The sequence below is a fragment of the Carassius gibelio genome, chromosome B9, assembly GCF_023724105.1.
Source record: "Carassius gibelio isolate Cgi1373 ecotype wild population from Czech Republic chromosome B9, carGib1.2-hapl.c, whole genome shotgun sequence".
In the NCBI taxonomy this organism is placed as follows: Eukaryota; Metazoa; Chordata; class Actinopteri; order Cypriniformes; family Cyprinidae; genus Carassius; species Carassius gibelio.
Window position 1 is genome coordinate 21,794,025 of NC_068404.1, and position 26,811 is coordinate 21,820,835.

The following is a 26,811-nucleotide window of genomic DNA, read 5'->3' on the forward strand; positions in this document are numbered from 1 at the left end:
TGTGATATAATGTAAACGGATTATACAAAATAAATTTCTGCATAAGTTGAGCAAAAGTTGACACAGCATCAAAAGATCATCTGTGTGAGAGTTCCGCATTAGTCCCAAGGGGTGGTGCTTTTCTCCAGCGTGCCGCTCTGAAGAGCACGTAGTCAGCCTGGCCTGGGGGAAGGTTAATGCTTCCATTGGGGTTCACTCTCAAAGGCAAATTAATAGCAGATCTTTCAAGAGGGACAGGAAGGACATCTGTTTTGAATTCCAGTGGGTCTGCATGTTACAGAGTGGGGCAATTCAATTAAATCAGCCACAAACCATGTTAGAGCTGGAGATGTGCCAGGCAGGACTCTGTCCACCTCTGTTCTCCCCCCATCGCTGCTAGCTCCTCTAACTGGGTCCCACCTCTGGCTTTAATGAAGCACACAGGGGAAATGGAGCTGGAGATTGTGAACTGTCGATGATCTGTAAGACAATCCTGAAAAGCACCTTTGGTTTGTTCTTATCCTTAAGTGCATGGCATTTTTCTTGCAGCCTGGTCTTGCTGTAATGAAAAAATGGTATGCAAGATAACCTGCGCTACTTAAAGTACTCAAGAAATAATTGCAAAACATCATAATTGCTAATGAATTTGCAACTGAAGGTTACAAATGATTAGCTGTACTCATCAGGACTTAATTTGTGGCAGAACAAGTAAGATCTAGCACCTTCAGAACTTGATATGGAAGTGGATATTTATGCTTTATGTATAAAAATGAATAAAATAAGATGGATGGCCTTGTATTGAACCCAGAATGGTTCTTTAAATCTCATCGAAACACTTACAGCAACCTGATTTCACCTTAGCAGTTGCTCTAGTCTAGCCCAGAAACCTTTCATAAAAAGCAGCACCGATCATCACAGTCTGAGGAAAGCCAGTCCTCTATGAGAGCACTCTGAATATATCCTTCATCCCAGGATCTATATAAAACCATAGTGAACTATTGAAGAGTCCTGCTAGGTCCCATGTAAACAGAGAGAGATCTGATATGCTAAAGACAACAGCATTGTGTGGAAAGAGCAACAAACACAGCATGCCGTTCCCACACACACCATTCTAATTAGGTTTGAAGTCAAAGGATTTTAAAACACATTTACTATAAAATGTTATATTAGTTGGAAGAGTCAAAAGACTTTAAAAATTCAATGGACCACAGTGGTTAAGTACAAAAACCATAAAAAAATTCCACAGAAGAAATACTGTACTGTTTTTAATGTTATGAAATCTACTAAGACTGATTATAAATATATACAGTGTATATATTTATTGACTGATTAAAATGTAAAAAAAAAAATTTTAATTAATCAAAAGGTTTTTAGAAATGTCATTTTTTGCAAACAAACAAAAAATTAGTGTTAATACTTATTTCAGAAATATTTAACATTTATAACAGTAATCATTAAAAATGAACCAGACTCAAGTCTGCAACTTATTTGCACATACAGTTTAAAGCTGTAAACAGTTACTTGTTTCCAATAAAAGGTAACAAGTCACCCAAAAGGAAACGCAAAGTGGAAGCATTCACCATAACAATGTAATAAATCCATACACATCGATTTTAATAGAATACTTTAAATCTGGCGGTTCAACTAAATTCAAGGATTTGCTGAGAAAAAAACCTTTGTCGCTTTCATGACTTCAAGAACATCTAAGATCTATAGAATTGACTAATAAAGGCACGCTAAGTCTTCTTTTCATGCATTGACACTCTTAAACTTCTGCTGAAAGGAGGCTCAGGTAACATGGGATTGACAGTTCTTCTAAAGATCTACTGAAATTCTCAGAACTAACGAAAAAACTACAGAACTGAAAAATTAGAGCACTAAGAACTAGTAGCTAAGCTGGGAAAGATAAATGGAAAACACGGAGTGGAGTTTGGAGAGGAGTGATTACGGAACATTCGCAAACGTCCAGCTGTCGTCCAGACTGTTGATTAGAAAGTATTATGCACTGGCTTCTTTTGGAATTTTATTTGGCAGAGGAAAGTGTTGGCTATAAACTACTAAACACATTTTCTTCTTGTTTACACAACTGCTGCAAAAAAACAATCTCATGGAAGTGTGCACGTAACCAAATAGACTCACTGCAACCATGTTATCTGCCTATGGTCAAATGACCACGCTGACAGTCTTGAGTGATAGATAGACAGATAGGCAGATAGGCAGATAGGCAGATAGATAGATAGATAGATAGATAGATAGATAGATAGACAGATCAATTCAAACGATGAAAGCATATAAATATGCACTGTACTAACCTGTTTCCACAAAAAGATGTCCATTTCGTTTAACTTCCATGAGACCAGCACGTGTATGGCAGACAGTATAATTCCAGTGATGACCGCCGCTCTCATCCGCACGGGCAGAAGTGTGTAAATGACGTGGATGAAAAACACGGTCCACCAGATGCCTTCAGACGCGCTGCGCGGCTCCACGAAGATCACACCGATCACCTGCAAAGTCAGCACCACCAAAATGAGCACATAGCAAACTATCCACATGTGATCCTGATGGAAGCCGTTCCTGTTGCACACGACAATCAGCGTGAGGATGAGCAAGATCGTGGTGGTGAAAACCACCACGTAAGTGACCCGATACACCCCTCCAGCGCAGTGGAAGCCCAGCATCACCGCGCACACCAGCACCAGGACGGCCATGAGCATCGTCAGGCTGCTCTGGTTGAGTCGGAAGAAGTAGCGCTGGTAAAGCCTCTCCAACTTCTCCGACTGGAACTTCTTGGATTTGAAGATCTGCATCACGCCGCTGCAGCACGCGCTCATGGAACAGTTGACTTCAGGTATGAGCTCCTCCTCTGGTTTGGACTTGGTTCTGTCCTCCAAACCCAGCTCCACGGACTTGGGTCTCACTTCTCCATCTCGGTACCTCGGGGAAGATCGGTTATTGTTGCGGCTCTCCTCCCCGTGTTCTTGCCAGGCAGACTTGGATCTGAAACTAACCCGGCTAACGGTGGTCGTGGTTCGGGCCGGTTGTCGCTCGAAGTCATCGTCCTCTCTCCACCGACTGTTGGACCGTATGAGCTTTTTGCAGGAGGATCTGGCCGAGTATGGACATCCGTTCGCCACGGACTCAGACTCGCCCCAAGCGGATCTGTGCTCCGTCCCTCCCCTCAGTCCGGGAGCGCCAGCGCCGGGTGGGCTCACGCTGTTAGATCTGGACATGATCTCGGTCACTACATGCAATCAATGACTTCAGGGTGTGCGAATTATGGGGGTTTGATTCCCTAATTAACTCAAATAAAAACTCGGAAGTCTTACGAGTTTTTACATACAAACATATAACGTTGAACGCTTTCAAATATTGTTTCAGTAGCCGCGCAAGTTAGTCGGAGTGCGCTAAATCTACATCCTACACTCGCCAACAGAAATCGCCTTTGCTTGAGGAGGAAACCATAGCACCAGCTGCTTAACATCTGTTTGTACTGAACGATACATATCTAACGTACTCTTATTATTTTGGTGCAACGCCACAAAGAAATGTTTTAAATTAAAGCCGTTAGCGTTTTGTTTTTGTTCAAGAGACACCAACATGGGTGACGCGAAACGAACCGAATCAGATTAAAATGATTCGCGCACTGTATATTAAACTTGTCAATCATGTGTATGTGAGCCCAAATAAATTGTTCGTACAATAAAGATGGGATTACTTTTGGGGACACAGCCTATATTAAAGTAATCTGCCAATTTAAGACATAACTTTGCAGTTAGCTGGTGACTTAAAAAAGTAGTCTAAACCAAAAGTAAGTGTGTGTGTGAGATATTGACGTGCATCTAACGTTAATAGAAAAAAGAACTAGTAAAAGTGATCCATTTTGTAAGGTATAAAAGCAGCATCTTGCATACTGCTGTTAGAAATTAGAACCAATGTAAAGTGAGTACGGTGTTGTAGCAACTTTCCAAGAGAGATAAACACATTTTGCAAGTCAATCCGCTCGTTTTTACATCACAGAGGACTTTAATTAAATTCACAAAGTAGTCGTTTGGGACACATCCACAAGTGTCTAGCGCATTGGGAGGTAAACAGCAGAGGGGGTAATTGTGCGCCCCATTTCAATTCATAGATACTAATACACAAATCACCTCTGAGTGCAAATTAATAGGTTGTATTTTAGGGAATCAACCCCCTAATTAAGACTTGAACCATCCGAGTAAATAAAAACCACACAAGTATGAGTCTATGAAGGTAAGTAGACCTGTATATAGGGTTGAAACGTTTCAGCAAAGCGCGTATCTTCTGTCGATAAACGGAAGCTAACAAATAAAAGTGGCATTAGCCAGATGAGGTAACGTAACCATAACAACAGCAAGCTGCTCGCCAGCTTTCCATCGCGGTTAGTTTCGATACGTCCATGCGTGACAAAAACTAAAGTATCGCTTTATTATAGTTACTTATAACAAATGTGTTTACAAATCTGTTTAAGATGACTCGAAACTGATATTTGTTAGTGGCGCCAAATGGCGATTTGGGTTTGCGCGAGACCAACCTCGAAAGACTGTGGCTCCCCCCAAATAATATTTACATTTAATAATTTAACGGATTTATTTCTTTAAAAAAAAGGCAGAATTATTTTTAAATGGTCTGCCCACCAATAAGTCACTACATAATTCGCACACTCCAACTGCGTTATTTAGTCCCGATTAATGAGAACTGACCCTACACCCGTCACGCTAGATCTCCACGTTTTCATGACAGGAACAAACAGTGTCCGCAAAAGTGTGGTTTGGTCTGAGCTAGAAGTGCAGAGCACGAATCCATGGCGCGCACGCACTGATGCACTGATCCACGCAAGCTGTACACCTGTGAATAAGAGGTCGCAGCCCACCAGATGATTACATGATCACGATTGCTGTGAAAACCTGAGCTTTCCAACGCATGGTCAGTTGCGTCACCCCAAGATGACCTCACAAGTGTCCTTTGGTGAAGGAGTCTTCATCCGTGCTGTGCAGAGAGTGATCTCCAGTGCTCCTGATGCAGCAGCAGCAACATCACCAGCGCTGGCGTCTGGATGAGAAGATGAATTGTGACGCCACAGGAGCGTTGAATCCGCCCTGCTCGCGCCGAGCTGCGAATTGATTGTGTCGGACGGAGCTGCGCGTCCTTTCCCTGCAGATCCCCAAGACCGAAGTGGACAGAATTGATTGAGCGTTATCCTCCGTTTTGGTGCTTCTTGTCTTTGTAGTGCCATTCAACCAAGTATGATCTTTAGGCCCCGCCTTATCTGCGATTCTATTGGAAAGAAGGTTGCACAAGTTGCCAATCAATTTTTCTATTGGTCAACCTGTGCGTCAATACACCGTGATTTGGATAAGTGGGCGGGACTATCCGCACAGCTGTACCCAAGGCAGAGTGGGGGAAATTATTTGTTCGTTTTGCTAATAAAGTGGGGGTATAAAAGTTTTCTTGGTGTTTTAAGTATTTATTTGTTGTTGTTGTTAAACCACCTTTTACTGATATTCTGAATATTAAACCTTTTAGTGGATGTTTTATGTAAATATGAATAATGTGCATGGGAATGTTTAATTAAAAATGAAATCATTAACATTCATCATTGCTGTCAGTTGTTCATCATTCCATTGTGTTGACGCCTTTTCTGTTTCAGAATGCAGGATTCTGTCTTTGTGAGGGGAATTCAGCTTTTCTGTGTCAGTTCGATAAGACAAAGATCCTGTTGTTTTGCAGTCAACAAAGTCATGCTTCCTCGGTTTTGTTTTTCATAGGTCTCATGACTCCTATCCTTTAAACAGATGAGATGCTGAGATACAACCCCTAAGGAAATTAGCTTTAAAGCTATTTCGTCTCACTTTAATTTTAAACACCACAGAATGCTTTTTCATGCTTTATATAATCGAAAATCAAAAACTTTAAAAAGGAGTGAAAATTATCTTAATCTCATCTGTATTATTTCAAACTGTGGATATGTATTGGACAATGAAGCTGTTTTATTATATAAATGTTTCCATTCGGCTTTACAAACTTTTCTGAATACCAATTTTAAAACTAAAAAAATAGAGAGGCTTAGGGAGAAATTCAAAATATAAAACTAAAATTGGTTCATAATTAATTGTTTTAAATACTATATATATATATATATATATATATATATATATAATTATTCAAAAAGGAAAGGTTACTTTAGTGAAATAAGCATGTATTTTGACATTAGAATTTATTTGAGTTTTTTAAATGGCAAAAAAACAAACCCCAGGAAGCAAATATTGTCCCTTAATAAGAAGGTAAATTTCTGACAATGGTGCACATGGACCATGTACAGTTAAAATATATCCTGATGCTGGAGTCAAAGATAGATCTCTACTGCCCTCAAGTGAAGATCGTATGAATATGCTGTAGTCCCCTTGCTTTTATGCTTTTAATTACACCAGTTAAATACTAAAATATGAAGATAAAGCACTTCAACTTATATAATAAAAACAATCTGGCCTTGCTTCTCATGTTATGGTTTATTGTAAATATATATCATCATATTACTATCCATACAAATTTTGCTGGTCCCATGCAGAACTTGAATATCAAAAGCTTGACAATGTTGGCATTTTTATTTGAGTTAAGGGTCATGCTTCTACGAACCAAGGTTTAGCCACACCACTTTTACATGCAGTGTTATTCAAAGTTGCACTCCATTCATCCCATGCTAATCTTTTCACAGATAGGCTTTATAAGGAGAACAGGCTTACCACTTTGTTTGCAAAGACTATCTGTGCAACAGTGTGGCGGCTCACACTTCAGTATGAGAGAGATTCATTTGCATTGGGAGGGCTGAAGTTGACTGTTCACAATTAGGCAGACGGGCAATGAAGCGTTAAGTTAGTCTTGACTCCCAGCTTTCGCTCCACATTATTAGATTTGACTCATTGGAAAAGCATGACTGGAGGCACTCAAATCCAATTGGCCCCCGTTAGCCGAGGCTTGTGCTCTCTTCTGCTCGGCGTGCGAGTCTCTCTCAGCCAAACTCTTCCACATCGCTAGCCATAAAAGCTCCTAAAAATGTCATCTGCAATCTCCTTCTGCGACAGAAATGCCCATCTAGTACATTAGTAGACAGCACTGACTATGAGGTCCCACCCAGCAACTCAGCCAATTTCTCTGGGCTACACACCTCTTTTTTTCTGCAAATGGCCACAAACCAACAATACATATCCAATACTGCTTAAAACAACCGATTAACGTTGATCCTTTTAAAAACACAGCACAAAACAAAAAGAAAGCACTAACAGTAATCATGATGGGAATCAGTAGACAAGTAGTGTGAAAGTCAAGTACGGTTCAGGAGTTAGGAATCATACTCAAATATAAGGAAAAGGAATGACTTGAGTGAGAAACAGATTTAAGTCAATTATATCTGAAATACAGGGTACAAAACACACCACGCTGGAAAATGATGAGACATTTGTTTTCTGGTTAAAGCCACCAGATGCAGCTAACGGTATTTTTGCTCTTTGTCTGAGTGATATCTGCTACAATATTTGGTCAGTAAATCTACATTTAGAATCAAAAAGAAAAATGTCTGACACAGAAGCTGATGTATTAGTATGGAAACGGCATTTCTCTCCCTCTAAACTGAGGAAAAGCCATTGGTGTTGTTACAGGATCCCCCCAAAAAATCCCCAGCTGCAACAGTTCTTGACCAAAATAGTATCATTAACAATCATTCTGCTTATCTGGCCTGTTTTATCCACAAGAATGCCTTGTCTTCTTTTTTTAAAAATAACAAATCTGTAGTGTGGCGTTCTGCTGCGTGTGGCAACTTATTCCACTTTGCTGTACTCCTCCACGTAACCCAGAACTTTCTTCCTCTGGCGCATCATGTGGAAGTAGAGCTGAGGGAATACTGAGGAACACAGACAAAGATGGTCATTAACAGGAACAGAGCGCTTCATTAAACAGACAAGAATGAGCTTCTAGAGATTTCAAAGAGATCAAACGAGGTATCCGATTATTTACAGATGGAAGATTACAACGTACGTGGGATGTAGGAGACCATGACGAGGATGAGGAAGCTGTGGTAGTCGAAGGAGAAGTTGTACTTGTTAGGCAAGGTGATGGAGTACAGCCCTGTTTTCTGAACGTATGGCAACGCAGCGTAGATGGTCAAAAGTTCCCCTGCCACTCCCATGGGGTACAGCACGATAAAAAACGTGTACCTGTAAATATTTGAAAAACAACATGTAGTTTTCTAGCAAAAAAGGCCAGACAATAAAGTCTAAGAAGCTTCACCTTGCCCATTTAATGAGGTAAGGCAGATGGTTGAGCAGGCTGAAGGTGTAGAAAGAGTAACGGATGATCTCTGTGACTGTCCAGGCCACCACGAAGAGGAGGACACTGTCTTCGCTTTGGACCTAAAACGAGGGAAACTGTGAGTCACACAGGGAAGAGACAGAACTGCTCATTTAGTCGAGAACCATGCAGTTATGTCTGCTACTGTTCCTTTGCAATTGACTGAAGCCACTCGACACACAAAGATGGACTACTGAGAACGTCGGACACGGAAGCACTTCACAAAGCATTCAGAGGCTCCAACTTCACTTCTACACACATACAGGCTTGAAAGGAGGTTATTTTAGCAACATACACAGGCAGAGATGGGCATGTTAAATATTAGTATTGCTCCCCAGTATTGGTTCAAGCAGGTTTCTCATAGGAATAACTTACAGAAATACACACTTCAGCTCAGACGTCTGTCTCTGGGATGGACAATCAGAAATAAATAACATAGTTTTCTTCACACTTAAATTCTACTAATGCAGGATTTTTTTTATATTGAAATATTAAACAAGCTGTTGAAATCCACTAGATGGCAGTGGACAAGATGTAATGAGACGAACAGAAATGTTGTTTATTCTATACATTGCTTATAAGTAATTAGAGATATTGGTTAGGATTTTCATATCCAGTTTTTTTTTTATTTGTTTTATTTACCCTGGTCCTGACAGAATTGTTTTTTTTAAATAATCATAATATACCATTAATACCTGAACAAGTACTTGTTGGTCACCTGAACAAGTAAAACGTTATTTTTAACTAAAACCAAAATAAAACAATAACAAATTAGCTAAAATAATGATTAAATAAAATATAAATTTTAGTTTTACAGAGTGTTTCCCCACTTAAACCTAAACTAAGTGAAATAAAATGATTTAAAGTTGAAAGTTAAAATTAAATAAAACCTTTAAATAATACAAAATATAAAAATTATAACACAGAATAAATCATTAAATGTTTTCAAATGATAATTAACCTAATAAAACAAATTGCAGCAAATGTAAAATATTATTTACAAAAATTCAATAATACTTACTTATAAAATAACACTGCCGCATATGCAAAGTTAAAAGCATAGTTCACCCAAAAATGAAAATTTTGTCATGAACTCCACACCCTCATGTTGCACCTTCCGGCAGACCTGCCCTCAGGACCCATATAAGGAAATTCCGCTCCATCTAACGTCACACAGAGCCGTACTCGAAAAAAACTTTCCGAAACTTGTGACAAACCGGAAGGAGTATTTTTGGAACAGAAATACTCCTTCAAACGTACAACTTAATTTTTGAAACTTTGTCCATGTTTAGCATGGGAATCCAACTCTTTAACAGTGTAAAAAACTCAGTATACATGAAATAGCATTTCACCCCCCTTTAATGACTGACCCCCATGTCGTTCCAAACCCGTAAGACCTCCATTTATCTTCGGAACACAGTTTAAGATATTTTAGATTTAGTCCGAGAGCTCTCAGTCCCTCCATTGAAGCTGTGTGTACGGTCTACTGTCCATGTCCAGAAAGGTAAGAAAAACATCATCAAAGTAGTCCATGTGACATCAGAGGGTCAGTTAGAATTTTTTGAAGCATTGAAAATACATTTTGGTCCAAAAATAGCAAAAACAACGACTTTATTCAGCATTGTCTTTTCTTTCGTGTCTGTTGTGAGAGTTCAAAACAAAGCAGTTTGTGATATCTGGTTCGCGAATGAATCATTCGATGTAACCCGATCTTTTTGAACCAGTTCACCAAATCAAACTGAATCGTTTTAAACGGTTCGCATCTCTAATACGCATTAATCCACAAATGACTTAAGCTGTTAACTTTTTTAATGTGACTGACACTCCCTCTGAGTTCAAACAAACCAATTCGTGATTCGTGAACCGAGGAGCTGATGATACTGCGCATGTGTGATTAAGCGTGAAGCAGACCGACACACAGAGCGTCTGAACTGAACTGATTCTTTTGGTGATTGTTCTGAACTGATTCTGTGCTAGTGTTATTGGCGCGGGTAAACCGAAGGCTTGAATCAAGGGCAATCATCGCAAATTACGCCATTATGGCGAGCGCAAAAGAACTGGTGAACCGTTTTCTTCAACCGGTTTATTGAATCGAACTGTCCGAAAGAACTACTGGTGATCCGAAAACCAATGCAACCGGTTCTTGACTCGTGAACGAGTCAGTCTTTTGTTCGTTATCTGGCTCGGCTCAGAGAAGACAATGCTGAATAAAGTCGTAGTTTTTGCTATTTTTGGATCAAAATTTATTTTCAATGCTTCAAAAAGTTCTAACGGACCCTCTGATGTCACATGGACTACTTTGATGATGTTTCTCTTACCTTTCTGGACATGGACAGTAGACCGTACACACAGCTTCAATGGAGGGACTGAGAGCTCTCGGACTAAATCTAAAATATCTTAAACTGTGTTCCGAAGATAAACGGAGGTCTTACGGGTTTGGAACAACATGAGGGTAAGTTATAAATTACATAATTTTGCTATTTGTGCGAACTATCCCTTTAACTTTTAAAAAAAATCCATTCTATGGAAGCCAATAGACTTCACTTTATACATAAACTTACTTCTCTAACGCTGTGTGTCACTGCCCAAGTAAGGAACACTCGTGACATCACTTGGAACCCAGTCAGGACCACAGAGGACGGAACAATTCCTTCACAAAATGTCAAATATTGTGTAAAGAGATTAATCATTTGCATTTTTTTAACTATGAATCCATTAGAGCAAATATAAAAAATAATCTTAATACATTACACTAAACATTATGATAGAGACATTAAGACAGAATTAAAATCATTGGAATAAAATACTTCAGGAGAGTAAGAATGGTTATGATGTAACAGAGAGTGCTGCAGGACTGGTTGTTTGCTCTGGGAAAGGTCAGATTAAGCTTTAAGTCACAAATAATGAGGAGTGGACTGTGAACTCTATGCTCCACGGGTGCAGTGAAACTCTTTATCACATTATTACAGTCCGACTGGCAGAGGAAGCAGCACCCACACTGACGAAAGCACTGCTGGGTTAAAAAAAGCTTTCCTTGTATAGCCAATCTGGTCTATATACTTCACCTAGTGCATATTTATAGTAGAAATTAATAAGAGACTGTTATTAGCAGCAGGGTGCACTTACCCACGGCACAATGCAATATCTGTGAAGAGAGCAAAGAAAAATATTATAAGGTGCACTCAGCCTCAAGGAATTATCATTTTAGCATAAAAATAATCAATTTAAACTCCGATTTTAACTACATTTCCACAATGTGAAATAAGGTAAAGAAAACGACTCCAGTATTCATTACCAAAATAAGATTTCTTTTTTTTTTTTTTTTTTTTACTGTCAATCTATTTAAAAAGTCCATGTTGGAAATGATTGATTTCTTAATAAAAACAGAAAAAAAGAAAGAGAATTATCTCCAGATTTTTTAACAGTAGTGTGTGTTCAAACATTTATTTATGCATTTAGCAAAGAACTTATCTAAAGTGACTTTTATTATTATAATTATTTATATTGTTTTTTTTTTTTTGTTGTTGTTTTTGTTTCAACTGAGCTGTATACAGAATAAATAATGCACAAATCTGTACAGTACATAAATCTTCTGTTCCAAATTCATACCACATTATTATTATTTTTAGTTAGTTTTTTTTTTCTTTAGACTCATTTAAATGTTCTTTCTGTTCTCATATGCATGTACCAAGAGCCCCTTATAAAGACACAACAAATTCCTTGTGTTTGCGCACTCTTGGTGAATAAAGCTAATTCTGATTCTATATATTAATTGTGTACTGTCTGTGTACTTACAACATTTTAAAAAAAGTTTACTTCAGAGTTATGAATTAATTTAACTCACATAACACTCACCTCAAGAAGGGCACCAGTCTGAAAGAATTTTAGGGGCTTTTCTATCGAGTAATAAAGACCATGGTAACTTCCCCTGGCAAGGTATGCTCGAACTAGACCAACAGCAATGACCAGCCATCTAGATAAAAAAGATTCACAGAGTAAATCTGTAGTGCCACTTGTCCTTGATTTGAGAGAGGAGGGCATTTCCGCAATGCACACAGGAATGGAACTGCATGCAAATTTCTTACAGCACAACAGTTAACAGCAAATATAACCAGTTCATTCAAATACATCCGGACCAGCACATTTATTACACTGATGCAAAATATACACAAGAATACACACTCTAATTTCTCAAAAGATGTGTTTTTCTATTCCTTTATCTGTCACAGCTGTGCATGCAATTCTTGGTATAACATGATGAAGATAGAAGAGCATCAAAACCATGTTTCTAGCAGAAGCACAATCACCAAAAACATAAACAGCTCAAGCATTTTAAAATCAAAGTCTTTGTGGGATATCATGAAATTGTCTCCAACTAAAAAGCATGACTGAATTGCATCATCAAGCTATTCCTGATTGCATTCTGGTCAACAGAAGTCGCGAAAATGTAGCAAACCCGGTTTGGTTACTGCTGCTGAAACCGCATTGGGAAGTTCAATTCATTTGAAGGAATCAGTTGATTCGAAAACTTCGAAAACTTCCTCACTTACGTTCGAGTGATTTGAAAACTATTCGGTTCAAAAGAAAGATTCGCCATTCCAAGCAGTGGAAAGCAATGTTAGAAAATCTTAAAAGTCATGTAAACTTCTGTAGTGATTTTCTTTGTTGTAGTCATGCTACAAAAACACTAGAATAGACTACATTTGCTGTTTGAGTGCAATAACTGAAATTAAGGACTGAAATCTACAATAACCGGTCAAAACGTCTATTGTTAGTTAGTTACTTGAATCATTAGACTATATAAGCGAGTTTTAGGAGTACTCGTGGATTACATTTTAATGGTTGAAATGAGCAGCTAAATAGATTTTAGTAAGTAAATCTTTATTTATATAGTACCTTTTAAAAGCAGTCAAAACGTGTTTTTAGAAGAGAAATACATGTGTGCATGTCACAGAGAGCAAAAATAAATACATATTTTAATTGAACATTTTACTAAATATATTGTTCTCAAATAAACCATTTATCACTACATAATTTAATCTATGTATATATTTTTTTTCTAAATGTTGGTTTTTCTTGTTCCTACATCCGATCTCAAAAAGAAAAGGTCCTACTGAATCGATTCGTTTCCGACACTGACATAATTGTGCAACAGTTTCGTGGTTACAGTAAAGGGTAAAGTGCACTTCTATTCGCTATTTAACCACAGCTACTGTCTATTGAACTGTATATTGTTACATTTAAGCTAACGAATACAATAAATTCACTCGTACGTCCATTAATGTCATCTAACTGCACAACAGACCCGCTAACGTTACTGTGAAACAAGAACAATGCACGCAATGACCGCTAGCCCTGGAGAGTCTGTGGCCGGTTAAACAGGCGTTAATAGGATTTACGTTGCAATGCATTACCAGAATATTCAGAATGATGTCCATTCATTGCAATTTCAAAACAAACTGTGCTAAATCATGCGATTTAAACACAAATGGGGAGGTAACCTTGAACCTTTAAAGCACTTTGAGCACGCTCTCTGAAATCTAACCATTCATTATTACTATCACACGCTTGAACAGAGAGCACGGAAGAGATTTTGATTTTCATCATACCCTGCTGTCATAACCACGTTGTAAATGACCAGATATGCGGTGGCCAGCGTTCCGGGTCCCTTTTTCTTCTTGTTACTGGAATCAGTGTGCGCTGTTTTGCTGGTCCCCATGGCAGGTGCCGACATGACAAAACTATCATTAGAAACACTGGATCATAATCCAGATGGTCCCGATGAGTGAATAAAGGCGTGTGGCCTAGTTGACATGTATAGAAGGTTTTATGAATGCAGCGCCCCCTGGCGAGTACATTGTGTAAATTATGTGTTGTTGATGTTTCGCTTCGCTTATTCACATATATGTTTAACAATAACAATTTAACAGTTCATTAATAATAAATAAAATATTATTAAATTGTAATATTTGTGTTGAATTTTGGGTTCCATGTATTTCAGAAATAGATATTCCAGTCGCTAGATGTCACTGTGGGTCTCCTGCGGAACGCACAGTTGTTGTTTTTTTACACAGGTATCAACATACATGCCTGTCGTAAATATAGATTTATAAAAACACATAATTAAATAATTGAATCAGTTATTTTTGTAGTCTTGATAGAAATACTAAATAAAAGTTGAAATCTAGGATTATTTGACTGCTGTGACACGTCTGCAGTTTCTGACAGGCATTGCGTTTATGTGCTAAGTTTACGGAAGAGCAACTGGTGGAAGCGGACGCGTTTTAATGGACGAGAGAACCACAAATCGTCGGTATACGTAGATAATAAGCTTGAATTTAACCTTAAATAGTTAGGAAAAGATCGCAAAATGCCTTTATTTGGTCAAAACCCGTTCGATCAGGATGTGGGTGAGTCTGTCAGTGTTGTTTTTGTCGAAGTGGGGTTTTATTGACAAGTCTGTTAACGTTAACAGGGCCGCTGCTCCCTGACAGATCCTCAAGAGCTCTGCCTTTTGTTTGGTTTATTTCCTCTGTTTCTCTGATCCCTCAAATGTTTCAAAAATCGGGATTTAACTATTAAAGCTGTCAAACTTTACTAGCAGAACTGAAACCATCCTTAAAATAGTGTTCTAAATCTCTGTAACTTTTCAGATGAACACTGATTTTTTTTTTAGTATTTAGTTTAAATACTCTGTCAGAAAGTTATTTTGAGTCGTTTGGGGATTAAGTACAACGTTTTAAATGCTGAAAGAAAAAAAAATGCTCAAATGTGTATTATTACAATAAGTAACGTTTATTAACTTGAAGATATTTCCTGTTTAAAAAAAAGTACATATAACATGATTTAGTATACAGCCTTGCGAATATAATATTATATAATCAAAACGTTCTGCTTAAAAAAAATTAAAGTAATTAATCCACAATTTAAAAAATAAATGTGTATATATATTTAACCCATTTCCAGTTAGCATTAATGACGAAAAGATTAATAGGAGTTCATATGTCAAAAGTAACACACAATAGTAAGAACAGTGTTTTTCTTTTCATAGTTTTGTCCTGAGAGATTAATGTGACTCTTTATGCTCTTCAGTGGAGGGGTTTGAAACACTTTATTGTTGTGATTTTACTTCAAGTTGTACTTTGCTGGATGTCGCAATGCAGTTTTCCCTGTCTTCATTATGTTTGTCATTCAGATGCGCCCAAGTTGTTTTATTCTTGAAGGAGGGGTAAACTAATCACTAGTGTATTATCATAGAAACGGTTGATGTGCCTGTTCAGACAAGCGGGATATGCAAAATAACAGGCAAAACAGGCTACTTTGTCTGTTTAACGGGACGAATCTTAGCCTCTTGCTTAATTAAAATGTATTAAAAACTTGTTCTTCAATAGCTAAGATGATAATCAGATAATATTCACACTTATTTTAGTATTATTATACTCAGTAGTATGTGTTTATGACCTTTTTGGTAGATGAAGGTTTGGAACTTGCTGGTGTAAACTTTGACTCAATTTTAAAATGTTAAGTTATTATCTGGATCTATAATAAGAGAAAATTGCTTCGAGAGTTTTATTTGAATGTATCTTTTTTGAATGCTTCTTCATTTGCATATTCAGAGAAAGCAACTAGTGAAACCAACACATCAGAGGACTGGGGCCTCATTATGGACATCTGTGACCGAGTCGGGACAACTCCCAATGGGTGAGCTCAAATAGCAGCATACGAACGAGATTCAAATAACTAATGTTATTAATGCTTATTTTAGTAACAATTAATAACATTAATGTTGCTTTTATGCATTTTTGTTCTTCTTATATAGATACATTTTTTGTTCAATATGTCTTTTTTTTTATGTAAAAAAGATGTTTCTCTCCCTAATTTTAATATTTTCGTGCCTCTCGTTTTTTTTTTTCTTTCATAGTGCAAAGGATTGTCTCAGGTCAATAATGAAGCGTGTGAACCACAAGGTCCCTCATGTAGCCATGCAAGCATTAACGGTGAGCTCTTCATCTTCAGTTCACATTGTAGTCAAACAAAGTTGCACCCATAGTTTAATAAACGGTATGAGATGTCACAGTGTTTCTGTTCTTGGTGACAATGAACCTATGTATGGCTTGCATATAGTCACTGCAGACTAAACTAGTATAAAAGAAACTAAAGCTGTAAAAGCTTGAAAAACTCTCTGTAGCATCTGGAAGTGACAGGCTCCCACTCTGAGCCTGCATAGATGTCTCAGTCTATTTTTAGATATCTTCTAATTCTTTGTCATCTGGCTGTGTCTTTACAAAAATGTACTACATAGATATTACGAAGGAATAAAGTGGGTTGATGTGCTCTTCATTTTTATTTGAGTTACTGAATTTGTTGTAATAATAATAATAATATAGATAATTTTCCCAATAATGATGATAATGTTAATACAATTTATTAGCAGTAGTATTAATATTTAATTGACACATATGAAAAGTAATAACAGTTACAGAAATGTTACAAGTCTGCAATAACAACTATAACAATCATAATAATTATTAATATCATTAGTATGAATCTTTATTTTGTGTTTCCATTTTATCTTATGTTATATACTTGTCAGAATTATTATTATTATTATTATTATTAATCATCTTTATTATTATATAAAGTTTCATTTATGCACATTTGAAGCATAAACATTTATAGAAATGTAACAAGTGTGCAATCACTGCCTGTGTAGAAAATAGCTTTTATTGTCATTGAAATCCTAGAAGTATCAGGAAGTTTTTAAATGACGTTTTCCAGACTTTAAAAAGTAATGTAAATATCTTCAGTGACTATACAATTTTGAATTTACCTGTGCATAAATTGCAAATAACGGTCTCTTAAATATTGCTGTATTTTCTGGGTTTAGTTGCTGGGTGCCTGCGTTTCAAACAGTGGAAAAATCTTTCACCTAGAAATCTGCTCGCGAGAGTTTGCCAGTGAAGTTCGTGGTGTGTTGAACAAGGTAAGGAACTTTAGCTCACTAAATAAATTAAAGGATAATTACATATAACAGGACGAATCCTTGTTTCAAAGTATAATAAGCTTGCTTGTCTATCGGTAAATGTCTACCACCCTCATTCTCTTCTCCTCAGGTTCACCCAAAGGTTGCTGAGAAACTCAAGGCCCTGATGGTGGAGTGGGCTGAATATTTCCAGAAAGACCCACAGCTGAGTCTCATCAGTGCCACCATCAAGTCCCTCAAAGAAGACGGAGTGTCCTTTCCCACCACAAACACCCAGGTATTCCAGGTCAATCCTGTTGGATCTCACGTTATGACGTCAGCTGTCCATTAACACAGACGCTGATGAACAGACAGCAGCTGCTGGTATTTGGCCTAGATATATGACCCTGTAATTTGGCTGGGTTTACTTTCACAGCGACTTTTTAGATCCTAATTCTGCATCGTTCATTAGTTATTCTGTTTGTGTTTCCTCTACTGGTAGGTCACAGAAATCTGTGACAGATGTATCGGTGTCACCTTGTTATCATGCCATGTCTGCAGTAGGGGTGTCCATAGTTAACCGATTAACCGTTAAAAATTGCGTAACCGAGTGAAACATTTTGCTCGGTTAAGTGACGTCAATGGCGTTCATTGAATTTAGTTGTAATACATTTTTGCACCACCAGAGACCGCCAGAGCGCTCCCAGACATTTGTAATGTCCACAAGAAGAAGTCATTTTTCTAATATGAAGCGGGCAAAAAAAAGTACAGCGTTGGAGCACTTTAAAATTGAGAGTGACGGGGCAAAATGCAAGTATTGCAATACAGTGCTTAGATATACTTCAAGTACAACCTCGTTGTTGTAATCTCAACAGCCAACACCCGGGCATCATTAGGCCGGTCAGGACTCACTGGATGCGTGGCGATGAGCGAAAGCATCTCAGCTGCGTGGCGTGTCTGTTTTTAATTCGGCTCCCATGTTAACAGGTTAGAGCTTGCCGACTGCCTGCGTAAGACGCGCGGCTCAGGCGCGGCTCGACGCGTGCATGCTTGAAATAGAACTGACGCCTTGTTGGAAGCGTTTCCAGGCAAAATATAATAGGAAAATATGTTTATATGTCATTTTGTACACAAATACATATTAATTCATGACATTTTGATATTTGAAAGTCTATAGGTTGACATAAATTCAGATATAAATGTAATTAAAAAAAATAATTATCGATTTTCAAATATTGTATCTGTCAAACATATCATAGTCATAGCCTTAGCGAGGCGGCCGCGGAGCCTGCTTGTTACCTTCGCCGAAACACGGAAAGTTACATAACCATTAACGTTACTAGAGCCTGTTCCTTTATAACATAGCCAAAGGTCGGTGTATAGCCTATTTGCTTTATACATTTTAGGCTTATTCTCAAATATAGATTGTGTTAGTGGGCGGGATTATTAGGTAGTTTTAATAGGACAGTTTGACCGGTGAGATTAAATTTTGTCGGACTTTTTTTTTTTTTTTTTGGCCAATGTCTGGAAATTACCGGACAACGGAAACCCTGGCGCACACTATGGTTAACCGATTATTAACCGCTAAGGGCCTCGGTTAACGGTTAATGAAAAACTTGAAAACGTGCAGCCCTAGTCTGCAGTGAAGGTCATTGTAATGTTCTTTCAAAGTTTCTGGGACTGATGTTGTCAAATGTTTGCATTTTAAAATAGAGAGAAATATTTTTGTAAGTCCATGTATGTTGTAGTGGGTTTCATTTATGAATTAATATATAATAACTGTACACTACCATTGACGTTTATATATCTGTGTGTGTGTATGGAAATGAATTAATACTTTTATTCTGCAAAGACATTTAATTAAAAATGACATTTATAAAATAATAGATTTCTATTTGAAATAAATGCTGTTTTTTTTTTACTTTCTATTCATCAAATAATCCTATCAAGAAATCAGGATATCAGAAAGATAACTGAAGTAATGGCTCCAGCTTATCAGCTTTTGACATCATTGGGGAAAATATTTCAAATATAGCAAAATAGAAACAGTTATTTTAAACTGTAGTAATATTTAACAATATTGCTGTTAGTAATCTAAAACTCTCTTGATCTGTAGAATTCTTGAATGGAAGTGTGTAAGCAATATTATTTTATTATGGGGTGATTTTTCTTTGTTTTTACTGTTTTGTTTGGTCAATCTTTCAAATGCTCTATTTTGTATTTAAAGATACATTAAAAGTATACCATAAATGCCCATAGTTAATAACCAATAGTTAATAACCAATAGTCAGCCACCTCTCTTTGAGAGATGGATCATAAATGAATCATGTGACTAAACCTGACCACTTGTTTTCACATGACAGACAAGTGTCTGCTAACACTTCAGCTATCTAGGTTAGAGGCGTATAAATCAGCCGAGTGCATCTGGAATGCTGAAGCATGTGTGTGTACTTCACACAAGAGAATCAAGCAAACAGAATGGAATGGAATTTCCTCTCACATATTTGTCAAACTGCCCTCATGACCCATGAGATGACTATTCTTCTTTGCAATCCATTTCCTTCATTTATTGTTTGATCATTTTGTTTGACAGAAGGGCAAGTCCATGTAAACATTTCCATAGCTGTTAAAGAGCACCCTCGACATAAAAGAGGTCACAAGACTTTTCGGTGTCACTCAGAAGTCGTCATATAAATGTTATCTCAAAAACCTACTTATGTAAATGGTGTGCTTGGTATCGGTTTCATTTTCCTTGAGTATTTGCTCTAGTAAGTCTAAAGATGGCATTATATTTCTGTGTTCATATAACCAGGGGTGCAGATAAGTGGTACGCAGATCGCAAAATAAAAAAATGTCTATGTAAATAACTTCTGTTAGCGCATTTGCGTACTGACATGATTGACAACTGTTGTGCACAATGCAAACTGAGTTTTCAGCATCATTACTCCAGTCTTCAGTGTCACTTGATCCTTCAGAAATCATTCTAAAATTCTGATTTATTATCCATTTTGAAAACAGTTGTGCTGCTTAATATTTTTTTTATAGCCTGTAATACTTTTTTCAGTATTCTTTGACTAGTTAATAAGTTTAAAAGAACAGCACTTATTTAGGATTCTTTGAGTTAAAAAGAACAGCATTTATTCAAAATAGAAATCTTTTTCCCAAAGAATATTAAGCAGCACAACTGTTTTCAACATTGATAATAAATCAGCAAATTAGAATGATTTCTGAAGGATCATATGACACTGAAGACTGGAGTAATGATGCTGAAAACTCAGCTTTGATCACAGGAATAAATTATATTTTAAAATATATTAACCTAGAAAAATAGTATTTTAAATTGCAATAATATTTCACAATATTACTGTAGTTTCTGTATTTTTTGAGCAAATAAATGCAGCTTTGATGAGCAGAAGAGACAGAAGAATGGCAGATCCCAAACTTTTGATGTAGTGTGTATAAATATACACACACACACACACACACACACACATATATATATGTATATATATATATATATATATATATATATATATATATATATATATATATATATATATATATATATATATATACACACACACAGTATATGTCTTTTTTGCAAATCAGTTGTAATGTGATCTTTACTCGCAGAGCTCCAGCACAAAGCCCAACAGTACTCCTGCCACCAGCAGAGCGGCTGATGATGATGATCTGGCCAAAGGTGAGAGAGACTCATCATGCTAATGTACTTTCATATCATTTTTCTGTTATTATCTTTTATGTAGTCTTGTCCGACTAATGTTTTTGGGCCCCTGCCAAGTGCCGAAGCATAAAATTTTTTTTTTTAAATCCAGCTACAGTCCTCTGCACCTAGATAATGAGTGTATGTATTTTACGCAATGCAGCCATTGAGCTGTCCCTACAGGAACAGAAACAGCAGGCAGAGACACGACCCCTTACCATGATAGCTGATCCACCCTACAACACCAACGGAGGGAAAGAGTCCCGTAAAGTGCGTGCCCTCTATGATTTTGAAGCTGCTGAAGACAATGAGCTCACTTTTAAGGCTGGAGAGCTTGTGATTATCCTTGATGACAGGTATACTGTTCATTCAAGGACGTTGTTTGATAAGCGTTAATGCTGTCTTTAAATTTTCCATTACTCATTACCCATTGTCCAATGAGAAGTAATGTCGCTGTTATCCAACAGTGATCCAAACTGGTGGAAAGGAGAGAATCATCGAGGAGTAGGCCTCTTTCCATCAAACTTTGTCACAACCAACCTGAATGCTGAACCAGACCCTGGTAATACACTTTATAGAATAGTTGTTTTGTACAAGAATAATGTTTTTTTATATATATATATATATTCAAATTACACATGCATATCTCCTGAATTCTCTTTCCTATAGTGATGTATGTAGAGACGACAGTAGCCCCAGAGGAACCCATCGTTGAAGTCAATACTGAGCCTGAGCCTGTGTATATAGATGAGGTGAGTGCCAGATGATCTTCGGCCACACGTCTCCACTTATCTAGAGAAGTGTAACTGATATGATAAACAGGCTCTTGGTGAAGTTCTCTTGCCTTGTGTTAATCATTGACTCTGTTCCTACATTTCTACAGGAGAAAATGGACAAAACTCTCTACCTGCTCCAGAACACAGACCCTGCAGATGCCTCACCTGACGGCCCGGAGCTGGTCACATTAGAAGGCACGAGGAAGACCCTTCTTGAGCTCTTGTTTAACGTTGATTACATTTATGTGTAGGGATGTGGCATACAAACAAAATATAACATTATAAGGAATTTTAAGTCATGTCTTTACATGGCTCTCCAGAATATTGGTTCTTCTGGTCCCTTAACATGTTTCCAGGTTTCTTAGAAACATAATTTGTAATAGTTGGGTAAACTTCTATAGTAGTGAAATATTCCGATTTGCTTCAAAAGCAAAAAAAAAACACAATAGCATTTCTGTGATTTACCAAAAGAGGAAGAAATATTTAGAGATTGATAACATTGCCCAGATAAGAGAAAGTCAAATTTCTTGAAACCCCTACGCAGCGGCATGAATTGCTTTTACTGCCAGGGTAATAAAATGCAAAGTATAGTATTATAAATGTAAGTTAGTGAAAATATAAAAACTTTGAAAGATTTGTGATGATAATAATGCATCATCAGAGTCTTTTATCATAGTTACACTATTCTATTGTCAAATGTTACATTGCCCACAAGATCACTGAACCTGACAGTTCCTCCGAGTAATTCCAGAGTGTTAATCTTTTGTTCTGTTCTTACAGATGCTTGTGAAAAGATGAACCCGATGATTGATGAGAAACTACAAGAAATTGACAGGTTTGTTGAAATCAGAACTTACCCCAGAATCAGTCGGCTGTTTTTTCAGTCTTTTGCATGTGAGGAGAAACCTCTCTCTCTCATTCGTGCAGGAAACACTCAGAGTTGTCCGAGCTGAATGTGAAGGTGCTGGAGGCTCTGGAACTGTATAACCAGCTAATCAACGAGGCTCCGCTTTACAACGCATACTCCAAAATGCAGAATCTCCAAGGCACTTACCCAGGAGCCCCTACTCATCTCTCTATGCAGGTTTGCTTTGCCATTTAAAATATAGAATTAGTGCCAATTCATATTTGTGACACAAACAATTCAGTTTTTTATTATTCTGAGTTCTTTATTTATTATTTCTTATCTCTTTCAGGGTTATCAGCCGTCTGGAGCCTACATGTCCTCTGGTGTTCCACAGGGATATAGTCTTACGGACCAAGCTGGACCTCTCTGCTCTCTTCCTCCTTCAGTCAATTCAGTGCCCACCAGCCAGCCAGCACAACCTCCTTACATCAGGTAATCTAGTCTACCTCAAATTCTGAAGCAACTTTGGCCTTGTCTTTCATTCCTGTATATGCAAAAAAACATTCTCTGGAGAAACTAATTTTTTGAAGTTCAAAATGTCTTGATGGATTTGTTTCCTACAAACAGAGCGTTTTGCTTCAGAAAATGTCACTAGATATACTGGAATTAGAGGTCATGTTTGCTTGTTCTAACCTTGAAATCAGGAATAGGCATAAAATTATGTCTTCAGATGAGAATTGTACAAATAACCTATTTGAAGATAATACAAGCCTTCTTCTCTTTATAAATGTTGGTATAAGCAAAACTGAGACAAAATTTGCATCATATTTTCTCAGAAAGTGCGACGAGCTAGGGCAAAACAGACACTATTTTTGGAATCAGCACATGATGCTGGACAGTGTACCTGTCAGCACAGGCTTTTTTTGGATAGCATTTTGTTTAAAATGTATCATTCTGATAGTGGTGTTGGGAAAACTAGCTTTAAATTTCAGCAAATATCTTATTTCCTGCAGTGGCCCCATGAATGCAGCATATGTAAACCATGCTCCTGGAGCCCCAGCCCCTTACCCCCCACAGATGAGCATGGCTATGGACATGTCTGCCTATCAGAATGGTAATCCTGGTCTGCCTCCAACCTCCTATCCGATGTCCGCTCCAGCCCAACCTGCACCTCAGCAGCAACAAGCAGCCTTCTACCAGCAACCCCTTCTGTAAGGCTGACTCCACAGCCATTATTATTCAGTGCAAATTCCAAATGGTGATATGGGGTTGAGAGTATTTTTCTCTCAAGTCTCTATCGATGTCAGGGGGTCTTCACAGCACAAAGTAATCCACTTGAAAGGAAGCAAGCACTTCATTCTCTCCCACTTACTAACCCATGAAGCAGTCTAGGGCAGGTGTACAGAATTGATGGAATGAGTCACACTAACCATAAACATAATTTTTTGTCGTCTTGTGATTAATCACCAGCATATCTTTTGGCTTATTGAGAATTAAAGATCAAATGGTAAAATGCACATACATGCATACTTTTCCTCATTTGAAGATACGATTCTTACGATTAATTGTTAGCATTTTCATTTATTTCTGGGTTAACTGACCCTAAATTTCTTGCTTTTCAAAGCAAATGTGGGTTTGATTGTATGAAGAAGATTATACATTGATCTCCAAATCTGGGATGGATTTATGTGCCAATACTCAGAGTATTTCTATAAACTCCTACAATCAAAATGGCAGTTTTCGGTTCATTCTGCTGTTAGTGATTCCAAAATTATGGGACTGATTTAGTTGGGACACACACAGTTTACTACAGGCTACATGTAATGTTCATAAATTCCTTTGCACACTGTGCTTTAGAACTGACAGTGTTCACAAATGCAATCCCTTTATGGTCAATCCATATGTTTCACTGTATAATGATATTTATAATATGCAAGTACTGCTTGTGTTTGAATTGTGGGTGTTTGCTGTTGTTCGACTTAATTTAATGCATGTAAAATTGCAAACAGTGTAATTTTCATCTGGTCTATGACTCCTCGAAATTATGAATTAATTGTCGTTTTATGCTTCTTATGTATGTGAAGAAATGTGCTTTTCTGATATATCCACCCATTTCTTCTTAACTGAAATTGGGATATGTATGATTCCTTTAACATATAGACAGGTTTCAATCTAGTTAAAATTTGATTCATGTCGTAAACATTGTTTTTCATAAACTGCTCGAAAAAAGAAAAAAAAAGTTGTATATTAGATGTTAAATATCTGGCTTTGTCTGTATTGCACCTTAACTTTATAAAGATTTATTTACCACCAGATGCCTTGTTCTTTCAGGAGACGTAATGAACATAGAAACCAATTCAAAAGACTTTATTTCAAAAGCTGCTGTATATTTGTAAACCTGAATGTTTTAAGAGATTTAGAGGGAAATCTGTATTGTACTCAATGTTTTGTAACATCTAGATTTCTTTGTATCCTGCCTGCTCCTTTTTCAAATTCCTTTTGTAACAAAGTGAACTCTTATAGTCTTTAGAAAATAAAAACTACCTGTGTTTCAAAATGTGCTTTTCTGTTGTGGATACTTTACCAGCGTTCTCCCAAACTTATCTATTCTTAGTTGATTTGGAGTTGCTGAATGTTAATTATTCAGATTTATTTGACAGAATGTGTGCATCATATCTGGTCATGTTTAGTTAAAATCTTCTTGCACATCTGATATGCTACTAATTATCAACCTGAGTCTGTTGGAAAAGCAGCTACAGCTGTGTATAAATCCCCCTGCAATTTAGCATTTTTTATCAGCTCTTCGTAGATACAGCATGCACCATTCAAAAAAAAACAACAACAACTTGCTACAGTTTTTTTTTTTTTTTGTACCCCTTTCGGTGTTTATTTATTTATTTATTTTTTATATTTTTTATTTATTTATATATAAATAATGTACATCTATCAAACTGCAGTTAACTATTTGTAATATTTCATGTCTATTAAAAATAAAGTAACAGATTTAGCATGACGTAGTTTGAAAGCTAAATATTTTCTTCTAATTATTTTTATTTATTTATTTTTTTGGTTGGGGTGGGGGTCTTGCCAACAACACTGATTAATATCTGCATGATATCTGATGACCTCTGTCAACAGTAAGATACGCTGCTCGTGATGCTGCTCTAGTGGTGACCGATCTCCACTACAGCTGCACACACTGCATCAATCACCGAGAGCTCAGCTCCGCGCGCACAAGCCTCGTCCTCGGAACGCGGACACCGCCGCGAAACTGGAGCCAACACTTCACTATCCTCCTCCGCCGAGCCAGTGGACCGGGACCGAAAGGCAGCCACCTCCGTGGACCGATGAACTCGCAGAAATGTCCCGTCACATCTACACCCGACACGGGATAAGCGACGGGGTTCAGAAGCCGATTTTTCAGGTAAGGACGCGGGAGAAGGTGATGATGCGATGGGCATCTGCACCAAGCGCGCATAGTTCTGTTCGTCTTTATAGGATCCAACGACTTTAAATTTATCCATAATACACATAATTCTTTCTAGTCTGCTAACAATGACACCATGCCCCCACTTAAATTGTTTTTACTCACAGGAAATTACTAATTTTAATATTTGAACATTTATAATTTATATTATTAAAACTTGCCATATGATCTAATATGATGTAATACTGCATTTAAAAACATTATCTTTGATACTGGTACTTTATACAAGTTGCATGTGGTGTGTGTGTGTTTGTGTATATATTGTATAGTATATATCTTCTATATTATGTGGAATAATAGCTTAAAAGGACAGTACAGTTGAAAATAACTTGATGTTCCAAACTCAAAATACTATTCTTTTCTTTTTTTTTTTTTGTAAAAAGATGTTAGGGACTGACAGCCTCAGTCGCCATTCACTTTTATTGTATTTTCTGTCATTCTGTCACCTTCTTTTATGTTCTACCTTAACAAGAAATTCATATTGTTGGGTAAATGTTGAGAAAATTTAGTTTTTGGGGTAAATGCTCCCTTTACTCTACTCAGGCTGATTATACAATTAAAAGGACCATTAAAACCAAATCCCGAATGTGGTAAAAAGTATGGGATGTCAGTTTGATGTATTGGTCTTTGATTAGGCTGCTAAATAATTCATGTTCTCATTGATTTCCCTGT

The 26,811-nt window shown here is 37.2% G+C and overlaps 3 protein-coding genes across 4 annotated transcripts in view; 1 reads left to right on the forward strand and 2 right to left on the reverse strand.

Moving 5' to 3' along the window:
* The window catches only part of LOC127964859 (adenylate cyclase type 5), a 63,067-nt gene extending 57,809 nt beyond the window's left edge, over positions 1 to 5,258 (reverse strand). The window contains exon 1 of one of the 2 annotated variants that reach the window (XM_052565273.1): positions 2,292 to 5,258. In XM_052565273.1, coding sequence (XP_052421233.1) covers positions 2,292 to 3,212 — 921 coding nt within the window. In that variant the 5' untranslated portion in view covers positions 3,213 to 5,258. The remainder of the gene's footprint in view (positions 1 to 2,291) is intronic. The other variant, XM_052565272.1, reaches the window with a different exon arrangement.
* A 1,236-nt stretch (positions 5,259 to 6,494) lies between these two features.
* On the reverse strand, positions 6,495 to 14,171 carry LOC127964860 (very-long-chain (3R)-3-hydroxyacyl-CoA dehydratase 2). The gene is made up of 7 exons (XM_052565274.1): positions 13,953 to 14,171; positions 12,199 to 12,316; positions 11,470 to 11,488; positions 10,905 to 10,993; positions 8,284 to 8,405; positions 8,032 to 8,210; positions 6,495 to 7,897 (listed from the first exon to the last, which is right to left on the reverse strand). Exons 1-7 carry the CDS (start codon positions 14,075 to 14,077, stop codon positions 7,815 to 7,817), a joined length of 735 nt encoding a protein of 244 aa, XP_052421234.1. The 5' UTR covers positions 14,078 to 14,171; the 3' UTR covers positions 6,495 to 7,814.
* A 413-nt stretch (positions 14,172 to 14,584) lies between these two features.
* On the forward strand, positions 14,585 to 25,209 carry LOC127965315 (signal transducing adapter molecule 2). Its single transcript, XM_052566075.1, has 14 exons — positions 14,585 to 14,753; positions 15,960 to 16,044; positions 16,265 to 16,340; positions 17,231 to 17,326; positions 17,457 to 17,603; positions 20,939 to 21,008; positions 21,193 to 21,385; positions 21,497 to 21,591; positions 21,699 to 21,781; positions 21,913 to 22,000; positions 22,586 to 22,640; positions 22,733 to 22,889; positions 23,002 to 23,144; positions 23,666 to 25,209. Exons 1-14 carry the CDS (start codon positions 14,714 to 14,716, stop codon positions 23,865 to 23,867), a joined length of 1,530 nt encoding a protein of 509 aa, XP_052422035.1. The 5' UTR covers positions 14,585 to 14,713; the 3' UTR covers positions 23,868 to 25,209.
* Positions 25,210 to 26,811: the final 1,602 nt, after the last annotated feature.

What these genes read in the sequence shown, in the direction of transcription:
- LOC127964860 (XM_052565274.1), bottom strand. Translation starts at nt 14,077, where the DNA reads ATGTCGGCACCTGCCATGGGGACCAGCAAAACAGCGCACACTGATTCC. An exon ending in AACGTGGTTATGACAGCAGG is followed by an intron (nt 12,317 to 13,952) that starts GTATGATGAAAA and finishes TTTTTTATCTAG; the next exon opens with ATGGCTGGTCATTGCTGTTG. An exon ending in TACCTCATTAAATGGGCAAG is followed by an intron (nt 8,211 to 8,283) that starts GTGAAGCTTCTT and finishes AAATATTTACAG; the next exon opens with GTACACGTTTTTTATCGTGC.
- LOC127965315 (XM_052566075.1), top strand. Translation starts at nt 14,714, where the DNA reads ATGCCTTTATTTGGTCAAAACCCGTTCGATCAGGATGTGG. An exon ending in GGAGCTGGTCACATTAGAAG is followed by an intron (nt 22,001 to 22,585) that starts GCACGAGGAAGA and finishes CTGTTCTTACAG; the next exon opens with ATGCTTGTGAAAAGATGAAC. An exon ending in GCACAACCTCCTTACATCAG is followed by an intron (nt 23,145 to 23,665) that starts GTAATCTAGTCT and finishes TATTTCCTGCAG; the next exon opens with TGGCCCCATGAATGCAGCAT.